A 14065-nucleotide genomic window follows, 5' to 3' on the forward strand; every position below is an offset into this window, starting at 1 on the left:
GGGGGCTGGTTCCTTGATCACCTTAACCTTTCTGTGGGGTGAGGCCTTAGCCCCACTTTCTCTGGGTCTCTTCTTCCCCATTCTACCCATGAGAACGTGCATCTGCCACAAATAAGGCCTGAGGGGCAGTGAAAAGCAGAATGAACAGGGAGCTCCGAGAGAAGGATGCGCCCCTACTCTTTGGATGGGAAGCAGGGACAAACTAGGGACAAAAGGCACCCTTTGAGCCAGCTTAGTTTCTGCTCCCCATCGTGGGAAGGAGGTAGAGATAGATCCTAAGCCTGTAATTGGCAGCCTAGAGACAGCAGGGCAATATGGTTCTGTTGCCTTGGCTCCTGGAACGTTCTTTTCTGATGGCTTTTCCTTGGTTGAACAAAAGACCCCTCTCTCCTCTTCCCCCAGCGACCTGATGCTTCAATGGGGACCCCTGCCAATACCCTACTTCATCCCCAGCCCCTTAGAACTCTGCTTAGAAGTCCACGGCAGGGACCTGGGGGGTCACTCTGTGAAGACCTCTGCTCTGCTCTGAAGTTCCTTCCTTGAAGCTGGTTTCCACTGGTCTGGGGAGCATCTCCGGCTGCAGCCTCAGCCTTTCTCTCTGGGACATGATGGCAGCAGAGGGAGGGGACTGGCTGGCTCGGTGTCTACTAGGCCTCAGGACCCCTTCCAGACCCCCTCCTCCCACCTCTTCCCATCAGAAATCTTGGGTGGATCAGACGGCAGCAGGGGGTGGTCAGCCAAGAGGGCAGTTTTCCAAGGGCATTTTATTTGTGGTTTGCTGTGGAGTGTTACAGAGCTGAGGAGGCCCGTCCCTCCTGAGCCCACTTGCTTAGGTCTTGGAGAAAGAAGGGGACAGGAGCTCCCAAGATCACAGAAAGCAGAGGGGTGGGAGAGAAGCGCGTGGAGGCGCAGGAGAGAGATGGGACACCTTAGCCTGGGTGAGGGACAGTACCCCACAGAAGAAAGAAATTGCCCTGAGACTTGGGGAACAAGACAACTCCTGACCCCTCCCTAGCTTAGACTCTTAATTTCCCCTCTTGTGTGGGCAGGTATGGGGTCTTTCAAATGATGGGAACCTCTTTCTCATCTGCCTCAAAAAAGAAAAAAATTGAGATTAAGAATGTCTCCTTAATGTGATCGGCAGTTTGGTGAGGGGTCACTCTGCCTCGGGTTTCCCATCCTCACATGTACTCCTTCCCTGCGATGCCCTTGTGCCCTTGGGTCCAGCTCCATCCCTTCAATCTCATGCCTTGCCAGGGGAAGGTGCGAAGCCAGAGGGAGGTAGACAAGAGGACAGAGGGAGTTTGGGGGACTCCCCCCAACTTCACATCTTCCTCCCCCATTAAGGAGGGTCCAGGGGCCACACTGCTTTGAAGCTCGCCAGACTGGGGGATGCGGGGCCTTCCTCTCCAGTGCTGGTTCCCTGCCTCTCTGAGGAGCCCTCCCTGGGAGCCGACGTGGTCTCGGGCTTTACCTCCAGCCCCTCGGGCCTCAGGGACCAGAGTCGGAGCCTCTCCTCAGCCCCCTGCGCCAGTCTGGCCAACAGTGGGAGCTCTGGAAAATGCTGGGCTGCTGGGGCACAAATGGGTCCCGGGAGCGGGGTGCCTGGTATGGAGGACCCTGGGAAGTGCAGCTCTGGGGCGACTGGGGGCAAGAAGGGTGCTGAGAGGCAGGGCCAGTTGGAGGGGACAGCGAATGGTAGGGGAGGGGTGAAGGAGGCAAAACTGGGCAGGTCGCTCAGGGGGCTCCCCAGATGGCAGCAAGGGCCAAGCTGGCAGGGGACCGGGGCAGAGCCAAGTCCTAGGGAGAGAGAAGGGGAGAGAGGGAGACAGAAAGGGTCAGAGAGTGTCCACCGTTGGAGATGCCCCCTTTTATCGCCCACTTCGTATTTCTTTTTCCTCCTGCTTGAAACTTTCTCTCCCCACCCGAGCACTTTCCTTTTTTCTTTGCTTCACGTCTCATCATAGATGTCATTTCTTTGGGGAAGCCTCCACGCCTCCCCAGCCTGGGTGAAAGCCCCAGGACAACCCTCCCCCCTCCTTCCTGGTCCTCTCCTCCAGGGCCTGTTGTTCAGAATCAGGAGTCAATTGTGAGATTACTTAATATCTGTGTCCCCGGCACTGTGGAGGCAGGAACTGTGTCTGTTTTAGTTTGGATCCTGGGATCCAGCCCAGCCTGGCGTGTATTAAGTGCTCAGTAAAAATGCATTGGATGAATGAATTGAGGATATTCTTTGCCATAATTCAGTGGATCCATTCTTCTCTCTCCTTATCCCTGTAGAAGAAGACTGTAGTTCTGTTCTGGTCTGGCAAAGAGCTGGCTGTGTGGCTCTGGGTTTGTCATTTAGATTCTCAGGCCTCAGTTTCTTCATCCATAAAACCTCCTCTCCCAGATAAGATCAAGCAGCGTCACGGGTACAAAGGGGCCTGCAGAGCTGTGAGGCCAATGGGTGGGGGGTGAACCCCGGCCTTCCTCTGCTCTGGCTGGCTCTGGCCCATAGCTCTCTTCCTCCAAGAAGCTCTCCCTCCTTCCATTCCTTCCAAATCTACCCCATTTCCCCAGGATCCTACAATAGGGGTTCCTAGCCTGGGATCTCTGGGAATGATTATATAGAAGTTCACACCACTTTCTGTAGCTCAAAAAACCTAACTCCAGAGCTTCCCTGGTGAATGATAAAGAATGTGCTTGCCAGTGCAAGAGGCATGAGTTCAGTCCCTGGTCTGGGAAGATCCCATATGCAGTGGAGCAATTAAGCCCGTGTGTGTGTGTGTGTGTGTGTGCATGCACAGGCACGTGTGTGTGCACACGTACACACTCAGTCATGTCTGATTCTCCAGGCCCCATGGACTGGAACCCTCCAGGCTCCTCTGTCCATGGAATTTTCCAGGCAAGAATACCAGAGTAGGTTGCCATTTCCTCCTCCAGGGGATCTTCCCAATCCAGGGATAGAACCTGGGTCTTTTTGTGTTGGCAGGTGAATTCTTTACCGCTGAGCCACCTGGGAAGCCCAACTAAGGCCATGTGCCACACTACTGAGCCTGTGCGTTAGAGCCCGGGAGTCGCCGCTAAGCCCGTGTGCCGCAGCTACTGATGCCCGCACGCCCCGGAGCCGGTGCTCGGCAGCGAGAGAAGCCTGTGTGCACAGCTAGAGAGAAAGCCCCGCTCACCACAACTAGAGGAGAGCCTGCACAGCCAAACAAATACAATTATTGAAAACAACTCCCCAAACAAACAAAACCTAAGTCCAGTTCCACGTTTTTTCTTAGCAAGGTCAAGTGTGAAGTCAAGGTGGTAACACCAGCAGGGCTATAGCTGGTAAAAACTGGAAAAAAAAAACCATTTAGTTATTACTTAAGTCATCCAATTTATTTGGTAAGAACAAATTTCTGACACTGGATCTGTAAAAGGGGAAAACAGTTAAGATAAGCTTTCATGAGGCAGAGCATGGACACCCCTGCCAGCCTGGGTGTCTGTCATAGTCGCCCAGTTGTGTTTGACTCTATGCGATCCCATGGACTGTAGCCCTCCAGGCTCCTCTGCCCATGAAATTCTCCAGGCAAGAATATTGGAGTGGGTTGCCATTTCCTCCTCCAGGGGATCATCCCAACCCAGGGATTGAACCCAGGTCTCCTGCATTGTAGGAGGATTCTTTACCATCTGAGCCACCAGGGAAGCAAAAGGTCATACACGTATGGAATGTAGCCTACATGGACTGTAGAATGCCAGGCTCCTCTGTCCACGGAATTCTCCAGGCCAGAGTACCAGAGTGGGTAGCCAGTCCCTTCTCCAGGGGATCTTCCCCAGGGATTGAACCCAGGTCTCCTGCATTGCAGGTGGATTCTTGACCACCTGAGCCATCAGGGAAACCCAGCATGTACCTTCTCCTGAATCACTGTCCTTTCCTTGGATTCTTAGGTGAAGTGGGGACTGTTGTTTTCCCCCAGGAAGGCTGTATCCCTTGGGGGTTCCGAGGACAGCGTCTCCCTCAGAGCCCCACAGCTGAGCAGGCGAGTGGAGGGGATGGTTGTAAGAGCCTTCCTCCCCTTCCCCTCCCGTTCCTAGCTCTAGCCCTGTGGCTTCCTGCTGCTGGCTCAGTAGTCCTGGCCTCTCGGCTGCCCAGAAGCAGTTCTGAGTGAAGGCAGAGTGAGGGGTTGGCACCGCCTTCTGGAATCCCAGTTCAGAAGTGGGCCGTGTGGGTGCTGCTGGCCTTCTGGTGACCCAACCTGCTGAGCATGCCTCAGGGCCCCAGCACAGGTAGGGCCTTTACCCACAGAGGGCAGGGAGGCGCAAAACAACTCCAAGCTGGGGCTCACCAGGGAATACTTTTTTTTTCCCCTGATAGTTTCTCAAAGAGAGAAGCTCTGTGCCCAGGGCATTCCCAGAACTAGGAAGGGGTGGGTGAGAGTGGAGGAACAGGGAGGAGTTCAGGTGCTGTCTCGCTCTAGGCTGCCTGACTTGCTGCCCTTCGAGTCCTGGCAGGCCTTGGGCCGCCCCACGCCCACAGCCTCGGCTGCGCTCGTGAGGGCCTGGAGCCAGGTGCTCTGCGTTCTCTGGGAGGTGGGACCTCTGGACTCCCAGCTGCACTGGAGTGGGGCTAAGGCCAAGGGTCTTTGTTCCACAAAATTGCCAGAAGTGGAGGGACATGTCATGGGCCTCTGCAGAAGAGCCTATGGTTGGCCAAGGATCTCTGTGATCTTTTTCACAAAAAATCTGATTTTGCTGCTTCCCAGGTTACAGCCCTGGAAGAGGTGGCCCCTGCCTGCATTTTTACCATGTCCCCCTCAATCGCCATGTGCTGCCACACTGGTGAGCTCCCAGTGCCTCTTTCCTGCCCCAGGACCTTTGCACACCTTGTGCTCTCTGCTTGCCATATGCTTGCCTCTCTCCCCACTAAGCTGGCACTGGTTTACATTCTGGGAATCAGCTCAAATGTCACTTTGTCAAGGAAGTCTTCCTGGCTGCTCTCTGCACGCTGAACTTCTCTGTAGCATTTGGTACAGATACCAATACTTGTCAGTTTGCTGGATTATTAACTGAATATCCCTCTTGCCTACAAGCTTTATAAAGGCAGTCTTGCTCACACTGGCACCCCAAGCCCTAGGACAGGGCCTGGCACATTCAGCAGGAGCTCATGAGCTATCTGTTGAAAGAAGTAGTGAGCGGATGAATGAGTGAACTTTATCTTCCCAATTTCTCTTCAGCTGGGCCTCCTTCTGCACCCAGGCCCTTGCCTTGGTTCCGGCTCCATCACCAGCTACCTAGATCTTCAAAAGCCTCCAGCACCAGTTGCAGGCGTCCTACATCCCCAACTCTACATACAGCCCAAGTTGTCTTTGTAAAATGGACATCTGGACGCGTTTCTCCCTCTGGGTTCCTTTTGCTTTCAGGATTAAGTCCAAGCCCTTCAGCATGGCTTCTGAGGCTCTCTGGGACTAAACACCCGTTTCCCTTGCCAGCATCATCTTGCCAGCTGTGTCTCTCCTCTTCCTCCTCATCCCTGCTCCCGTCACCTGCCTCACTGTGACCATGTAAGCTACGAGCAGATCTTCAAATTTGACTACACTTATTTGCAGCTTTTTCCTTTATAAATGCTGTTCCCTCTGCCTGGACATCTTTCTCCATCTTCTTCACCTGCTCCGGTGTAGCCTCCTCCAGGAAGCCCCAACTCCTCTGCATTCCAGTAGCACCTTGCGCTTCCCTGAGTCCCAGTACTGGTCACTGACCACCCTCCTATTTCTGCTCCTCCCTGGTCTCTGAGCATCCTGAGGGCCGTCTTTCACACGTGGACCCCTACACCTAGTAAATAGCTGCTGCTCTTGCTAAGTCGCTTCAGTCGTGTCCGACTCTGTGTGACCCCATAGATGGCAGCCCAGCAGGCTTGCCTGTCCATGGGATTCTCCAGGCAAGAGTACTGGAGTGGGTTGCCATTGCCTTCTCCGAGTAAATAGCTGGTGTGCATCAAACGTTTGTTGATTGTATGCACGATGTGTCCCCAGACTCCTGCCCGCTCTTCCATGTACTCAATATGAAGGGTTCTTCCCTCCTCTGTTCAAGATTCCCTGGGCCCTCTCCAGGCGCGAGCACTCACGGTGGGCACTGCTGCTGCTCCCCTTCTTGTTTCCAGAGGCCTCTGGTGGCCCTTGAGGGGTCCTCTGTCCAGCCAGCTGCTCCGCTGTGGCCCAATGGGTGAACAGCATGCTGTGTAGGAGCTGGGGAGTGAGGAGAGGCAGGCACGGGGGTGGAATGGGCCCTCCTTGGTATGTATTCCACAGTACACACTGTTTAACAACCAGTCATTAAAATAATGAAATAGCCTCATAATGGTTCTTAAGTCAGCACTGCCCACATGTCCCGCACCCTCTCTGGAGACCCCACCCCCTTCCCCGTGGCCCACCGTTAAAGGGGTCGTGCCTGGTGCAGAAGGAGTTGCCCTCTCTCGCAGGCTATAGTCGGGACAGTTAAAAATGGAGGGGTGAATCGGAGTGTCCCTTCCGCCCCTGGGACACTTGGGGACTAGGATGCAGGGGGAGAAGAACACTGAAAGCTGACGGGCCCCCAAGGCAGAGAGGAGGGTGGGAGCATTCTGGATGGAGAGGCAGGGCCTGGCGGAGCTCTGGGGATGGGCCCGGCTTTCGTGCCTACCTCACTCTGCACACCCATGGGGAGCAGCGCTGGCTGAAGTAGAGCAGGGGCCCCCAGCAGCAAGCAGGGGGACGGGGCTGCCCGGATCTCCCACAGAGGGTAGTTGACGACGATGAGCTTGCTGAAGTTGAACTTGTAAGTGAACCTTTTGCCTTTGGTCTTGTGCAGGATCCTCTTATTGTAGTAATATCTGGAGATCCCAAGGATGAGAGCAGGAGGTTGGCAGGGAGGATGCATTCAAGAGACCCAGCCACATCCCCGCTCCCCAGGTTGGCGAGATGGACCCCTAGCTGTTCTTGGATAACCGCTAGCCATCCTGTCACACTCCAGAGCGGTTCCCAAGCCTCGGAGGGGCGGGAATTGGACAGGGGTGCCAGAAACCACAGCCTTTTTATCTGAACTCTTTCCCCCCTGGTCGCTGCGGCGGCCTCCTCTCACCTGAGGGCCCGGCTCAGCTTGTCGTAGTTCATCTGCGGTTTGCACTTCCTGCGGCCCCAGAGGCGGGCCACCTCGTCCGGGTCCTTGATGACGAATTCCCCGCACTCTCCCTGCTGCCAGGCGATGACATGGCGGAACTCCTCCTTCTGCAGCAGCTCCAGGATGAAGTGCCACAGCTGGATCTGCCGGGAGCCTGGGGACGACTCGGCTTTGTAGGCCCAGTCGGGGAAGGCCAGGCCTGGGGTGGAGAGGGGAGTCAGCGCCGCCCACCGCTCCCCGAGGCCTCCTCTGGGGCGCCGCTGGGACCCCTGGCAGAGGCTCACCTGGGATCCAGGCGCTACCAGCCGCGGAGATGGCAGGGAGGCCCTTGGCCAAGCAGCTGCAGTGCATGGTCCACTCCCAGGGAGCGAGGGCTGCATCTGGGCCTTGGGGGGAGATAGTCCTCTTAGCAGGAAGGGAAAGAAGAAGGCAGGGGAGAAGGAAGTGAAAGAGGAGGGAAAGAGAGAAGAGCGGGGAGACTGGGGAAGGGGAGCGGTGGGGTCTGAGCAGGACACTCCCCCACAGCCAGGCTGGGCCAAACTCCCCTGGGGACCTCCTCACTGGCCAGGGGCTGACCCAGGACTCAGGGTTTGAGGCTGAGCCGCTTAAACAGATGGAGAGGAACGCAAAGGGTCCTAGATCTTGCCCTCTAGATCCTCCCCTGCTGGGGGATTTAGACAGAGAATGAGACCTCTTCTCAGGGCTTAACAGGATTGAGGTTTTTCCCAAGAGAAGACAAGCTAAAATGTAATTAATCGTTGGCTCTTTCTAAACCTTGAAGGGAAGGAGGTGGCAGGTTGACAGACCCACACCTTTCTAATGCTTAGAACAAGTCTGTATTTGAGAAGAGGTGGGATTGTTGTGTGTTTTCTCACTGAGAAGTCTCAAATGCCTAGCAGAATACCTGACTGTTCATGGATGTTCAAGAAATGATTCTTGGTAGAATCACGGAATGGTGATGAATGTATCAAGGATGTCACTCTGGTTTCCCCTTTGGCTTCCCCTTCAGAGTGTCAGCTCCCTGTGGTCAGGAACCCCGGGTGCCTTTTTCACTGCTGGCTCCCCAGGATCCCCACTGCCTAACCCAGGGTCTTGTACTCACAGAAGGTCTCTAAATATTTGTTGAATTAATGGATTATGGACAAGGGAGAAGGAATCTTGCTGGTTCCCAGTTTAGCTTGGGGTGGGATAGGGGCAGCTGGTGAGACGGGGGAAGACTGGGGGACCAGCTCTAGCGAGATAAACTTGCCTGTTGCAGGTGAGGGGAGTTGTCTTTGTCCCAAAGCCTTCTGGATGGGACTGAGGATGGTGCGAAAGGCTGGCACCATCCAGAGCGATGGTCACTAGTGCAGGAGGAGCCAGCAGCCCAGAGGACGAGGAGAGATGGGAGGGGCATGGGTTTGGCAGAACGAGAGGCCTGCTTCAGGCTGGGCCAGATACAGTGGGGTTACCTGACTATTTCGACAACTCACTCACCAACAGGGGACCGGCTCACACCACCTGGGCTCTGAGTTTCCATCTCCACTGCAGTTGGCATGAGGCAAGCTCTGTTCTCAACTAGAACTTCCTAGGCCGTCAGGTCTGGGGCAAGTGAGAGCTTATCTGGAGTAGCCTCCTCACTTGCCAGATGAGGCTCAGAGAGGGCAAGTGACTTGCTATACCATGGGTGGCCGCCCCCACCGCCCCCCACTCCTATTCCACAGCACTTTCTCCTGTACTCTGCTGCCTTAAGACTTAAATCGTCTGTAAAAGTGCTTCTCAAACTCTAACGTCCATAAGGGTCACCTGGGGATCTCTTTAAAATGCAGATTCTAATTCAGTGGGACTTGGTGGAACTTGAGATTCTGCATTGCTAACAAGCTCCTAGGTGATCCCAGTGCTGCCGGTCTGTGGGTTGTACTGTGAGTAGCAAGAACCCATGGGAAACAGCATCAAGGGGCTGTGGGAGGAATTCCGACAACAAGGCCGTACTGCATAGCACAGGGAACTATTCGACACCCCGTGATAACCCATAATGAAAAAGAATATGAAGAGGGATGTGTAGATATGTATAACTGAATCACTTTGCTGTACAGCAGAAATGAACACACCTTTGTTAACCAATTATGATGGTGGTGGTTTAGGTGCTAATTCGTGCCCAACTCTTGTGATCCCAGGGACTGTAGCTGCCAGGTTCTTCTCTCTGTCCATGGGATTCTCCAGGCAAGAATACTGGAGAGGGTTGCCATTTCCTTCTCCAGGGGATCTTCCCGACCCACGGACGGAACCCGCGTCTCTTAGGTCTCCTGCACTGTAGGAGGGTTCTTTACCACTAGCGCCACCTGGGAAGCAACGCATTGGGAAGTTCCTCTTTTGTCTAACCTCCAGCTGCTTGGGGATCTCTCCTACCTCACCTCAGGAGAATGGATTGGGTAATAGGGGGTGCAGAGGTGGCAGATACCCAAGGAGGAGTGTTCCTTGGAGGAAGTAGATATAATTCCTAGGGCTGCCGTGCCTGCTGGATCTGATAAAGTTTCCTGGTCTGGAGGGTTTGAGATCTCAGGTTTAGGATCTGGCAAGAAGGGAACAATAAACCCACTGGAGAGCAGGCACTCAGGACGCCCTGCACTGTGGGGAGGAATTGACACTTCTGAACCTCACAGGAAGTATCAGCTGAGATGGAACTCAGAGGTGCTGAGTGACTTCTCTAGGGTCACACACACAGCTCTTAAGTGAAAGAGTGGAAAGCAAGACCTTAATTCAGCATTTATAATATTCAGCCACCTAGGTAGGCTACCCACAGCCTCTCTCCTGCTCCTTCAAAGAAAAAAATTAAAAATACTAAGTCCTGTTAGGTCAAACCCTGGGTTTCCTAAATGCCTCAGCCTCCTCCTTGGCGTCTCCCATGTTTGTGAGGGTCCCTCCTGGGTCCTCATGTGTCTGAGGAGCTTGCTGGCTCTGGGTGTGGAAATCCTCACTGCTGCTGAGTGCTGCCAAGTGTCTTCTCTCTAGTCCACGCTTTTCTGCGGGAGTCCCTGAGCTGGCCACGGGGAACCCTCAGAGAGGAGCAGGTTTTTTTTACCTTCACATCCAAGAATTGCTCTGGCTGTTTAACCTTAATTCCTCATACTTCTTTTTTTTTTTTTTTAATTTTGTTTAAATTGGAGCATAATTGCTTTACCTTATTGTGCTGGTTTCTGCCATATATCAGAGTGAATCAGCCACAGAGACACACAGATCTCCTCCCTCCAGAACCTCCCTCCCATCTCCCTCCTCATTTCACCGCTCTAGGTAGTCACGGAACGTTGGGCTGAGCTCCCTGTCACACAGCAAATTCCCACTAGCTGTCCATTTTATACACGGAAACGCCTGTTTCACACTTTACACATGCTAGTCTCTCAGGCCACCCCACCCTCTCCTTCTTCCACTGTGTCCACAGGTCTGTTCATGTCTGCTCTCCACTGCTGCCCTGCAAATAGTTTCATCGGTAAGTACCATCTTTCTAGACCCCATACACATGCGTTAATAGACCATATTTCTCTTTCTGACTTTTTTCACTCTGTTTAATAGGCTCTAGGTTCATCCAGCTCATTAGGACTGATTTTAACCCACATTCTGGTGGCAATGCTCCCCAAGGCTGGGGGGAGGTGTTCCTACTCTTCCTATTCCCCCCATCTCCCAGCTCCCTCCCTCTTGTCCTGTGGGCTGGGGATTGAGGTGGGGGCAGCTCTAACAGGCCTTGCACAGCCCCTCCCGCCCCTACTACAGGATCAGTGCAATGGCCTGAGAGGATGAGTACTGAGAACCATAAATCACAAAGGATTATAACCCAATCTTGAATGATCAGAGAGCCTGCTCTTAAGGGCTTTGTATTTCCTGATGGGTTATAGTAGCAAGCAATTATTATTGTTGTCATTACCATTATTCTAATTATTAATAATATGATTAATCCCCTTGACCAATGGCAAGGGCCCATTGCAACACATATAGGTTTTAGGTCATTATTTAAGACAAGCAACAGAGATAACAATGATAAAATAGACAGTAACTCTTAGCCAGTGGTTGGAGCCAAACGAAATGTCCCGAGCAGATTTTACCTTTTCAAGGGTTTAGTTAATATGAATTGGGCCCCTATCATGCACCTAGCATTGGGCTTGACAATTTTTTCCCTTATGTTAGTTACTTCATTGAATCTTCACAATGATCCTTTGTGATGGGTATCATTATCTTCATTTTGCAAGCTGAGGAAATTGAGGTTCAAAAGATTAGGAGACTTGCATAAGATCCCAGGGCAAGTGGTGGAGCCAGATGGAAACAGGTCTGTCTCACTCCAGGCTCCCAGCTGTAACCAATCAGGGCAGAAAACTTGGGAGCAGGGGTGAGGCGGGCAGGAGGCCCTGGGGTCCTGAAAGAGGCACTCCCATTAAACCTAAGGAGTGGGCTCTTTGCCTGAAAGATGATCAGTGGGAACCCCAGAAAGCCAGAGGACATCAGGCGGGCAGAGTGGAATACAGAGAGAGTGAGAAACACAGGAACACACCCAGAATTGAAAAACCCTCAGAGTTCAAGACCAAGGTTGCCTCCATGCAAAGTAGGAAATTTATGCCTCAAAGACACTTTGTTGTTGGCCCTTCTAAGGGGCTAAAGTGGATTGTCCCCATAATCTGATTGTTTGGACACAACCAAGTCTTCTCAGTGACTGCTTGATTGATGCAGTGGGAAGACAGACTGTTTGTAAATTCAAAGGCAGCTGAAAGAGAGGGCAAGTGAGCCAGCCAGGAAGAGAGTGAATCAGAGACAAATAGCATTGTGGAAATTGGATGCTGTGGACACAGGTGAGGTCCAGATACCACCCCAGGAGAGACAGAAAGATCAGAGTGGAGAAACCAGCCCAGAGGGGCAACCAGGAAAATACAGGCTGGTGGGCTGGGGGTGGGGAGGGGTGGGGTGGGGTGGGGTGGGTAGTAGTTTCTGCTGGTGAGCACTGAGCAAATGGTATACCACCCCTCCCTGCCCTCCACCAAATCCCCAATCTGATTAGAAGCCTCTAGTCTCTCCCCTGGATCTCAGCCCCAAGTGGGGAGTGTTAGTCCTGAGACCTTCCTTAATGCTATTAGTGAAAGCAGCTTAGGTGGGTGAGGAAGACCAGCTGGGGGCCTGGGAAGGGCAAAGCCAACACCTTATTCCTTGGGGAGTTTGGGGGAGGAGCTGGGATAGATGTCCTTCTTCACCAAGGACATCTTGTCCCTTCTGTCAGACCTAGAGACTCTAGGGCAGAGGACCCCTTCTGGATGCTTCCTGGCTGGGAATCTAGCCAGCTGAACCCTGGCTCCCTCCTGAAGGTCATCAGCCCACACCCGTGAGAGATACCACCTTCTCTGCCACTGCTCCTGCCAGGCTCATCCGACTTCTGAACCCTCCCTTCCTCCTCCATCTCCAGCTCCCTCTCACCCTGCCCCTGACTTCTGCTGAACCCTCCCTTCCTCCTCCCAGCCCTGAGCTCCATCTCCAGGCTCCCTCTTGCCCTGCCCCTGACTTCTGCTGAACCCTCCCTTCCTCCTCCCAGCCCTGAGCTCCATCTCCAGGCTCCCTCTCACCCTGCCCCTGACTTCTGCTGAACCCTCCCTTCCTCCTCCCAGCCCTGAGCTCCATCTCCAGCTCCCTCTCACCCTGCCCCTGACTTCTCCTGAACCCTCCCTTCCTCCTCCCAGCCCTGAGCTCCATCTCCAGGCTCCCTCTTGCCCTGCCCCTGACTTCTGCTGAACCCTCCCTTCCTCCTCCCAGCCCTGAGCTCCATCTCCAGGCTCCCTCTCACCCTGCCCCTGACTTCTGCTGAACCCTCCCTTCCTCCTCCCAGCCCTGAGCTCCATCTCCAGGCTCCCTCTCACCCTGCCCCTGACTTCTCCTGAACCCTCCCTTCCTCCTCCCAGCCCTGAGCTCCATCTCCAGCTCCCTCTCACCCTGCCCCTGACTTCTACTGAACCCTCCCTTCCTCCTCCCAGCCCTGAGCTCCATCTCCAGGCTCCCTCTCACCCTGCCCCTGACTTCTGCTGAACCCTCCCTTCCTCCTCCATCTCCAGCTCCCTCTCACCCTGCCCCTGACTTCTCCTGAACCCTCCCTTCCTCCTCCCAGCCCTGAGCTCCATCTCCAGGCTCCCTCTTGCCCTGCTCTTGTCTCAGTCTCCCCGCCCCACCCCCACGCCCAGGGGTCTCAGGTCCTTACCTCCTCTTCCCTTCAGCCCCTCCAGCCCCTTGCAGACTGTCTCTGACTTTTGCCTCCATAGTCCCTGGGGGCCGTGGGATTTAAAAGGTTTGTGTAACTCCATGGAGTAGAAACCCAAACCCTGACACCCCCATGCTCCACCCCCAGACCTGGCAAGAAGGGCAGTTAAAAGTCGTGGGGGAAGTCCCAGACCCCGTAAGGACCCATGGGTTGGGGGAGGTGGATTAGGGTGTCAGGAGACCAGCTTCCAGCCCCACGCCCGCCCCTGCCTTGGTCTGGCCCCTCCAAGTCTCTGTTTCGCTTTGTTTGACCTTTAATTTTCAACTGTTTCCTCCTTCCTTGCAGTTTCTCTCCTCTCCCCGCTCCTCCTTCTTCCTCCTTTCCGCTTCCAGTCTGCCAAGCCTTCTCTCGCCTTACTTCCCCAGCTCCATCATTTTCTCTCTCTGTTGTCCATCCTCTTCTGTTTCAGTTTCCCTTGGTTTCTCTCCTGTCCTTACATCTTACGTCTACAAATCATACTGTCTACAAACCAAGCGGTCTGTCTGTCTTGCCTCCGCTGAGCCTGTTTTCCTTCTTGCGCGTGCCTCCCCACCCCTCACTCAGCCTGCCCTGTCTCCGTCCCTGCCTCTCCTTATTGTTTCTTTTCTCTTACCTCTTTGTCTTTCTCCTGCCCTCCTGTCTCTCACCTGTGCTTCAGAGCTGGAAATCAAACCCAGGCCCCCAGCTTCCTGACCTGACTTCTAC

At 54.0% G+C, this 14065-nt stretch overlaps 1 protein-coding gene across 1 annotated transcript; it reads right to left on the reverse strand.

Moving 5' to 3' along the window:
• Positions 1-747: 747 nt before the first annotated feature.
• LOC138429925 (ETS translocation variant 3-like protein) lies at positions 748-13454 on the reverse strand. Its single transcript, XM_069571534.1, has 6 exons — positions 13322-13454; positions 7404-7505; positions 7081-7318; positions 6643-6832; positions 6089-6209; positions 748-1800 (listed from the first exon to the last, which is right to left on the reverse strand). Exons 1-6 carry the CDS (start codon positions 13422-13424, stop codon positions 1343-1345), a joined length of 1212 nt encoding a protein of 403 aa, XP_069427635.1. The 5' UTR covers positions 13425-13454; the 3' UTR covers positions 748-1342.
• Positions 13455-14065: the final 611 nt, after the last annotated feature.

This window comes from Ovis canadensis, chromosome 1 (assembly GCF_042477335.2).
Source record: "Ovis canadensis isolate MfBH-ARS-UI-01 breed Bighorn chromosome 1, ARS-UI_OviCan_v2, whole genome shotgun sequence".
In the NCBI taxonomy this organism is placed as follows: Eukaryota; Metazoa; Chordata; class Mammalia; order Artiodactyla; family Bovidae; genus Ovis; species Ovis canadensis.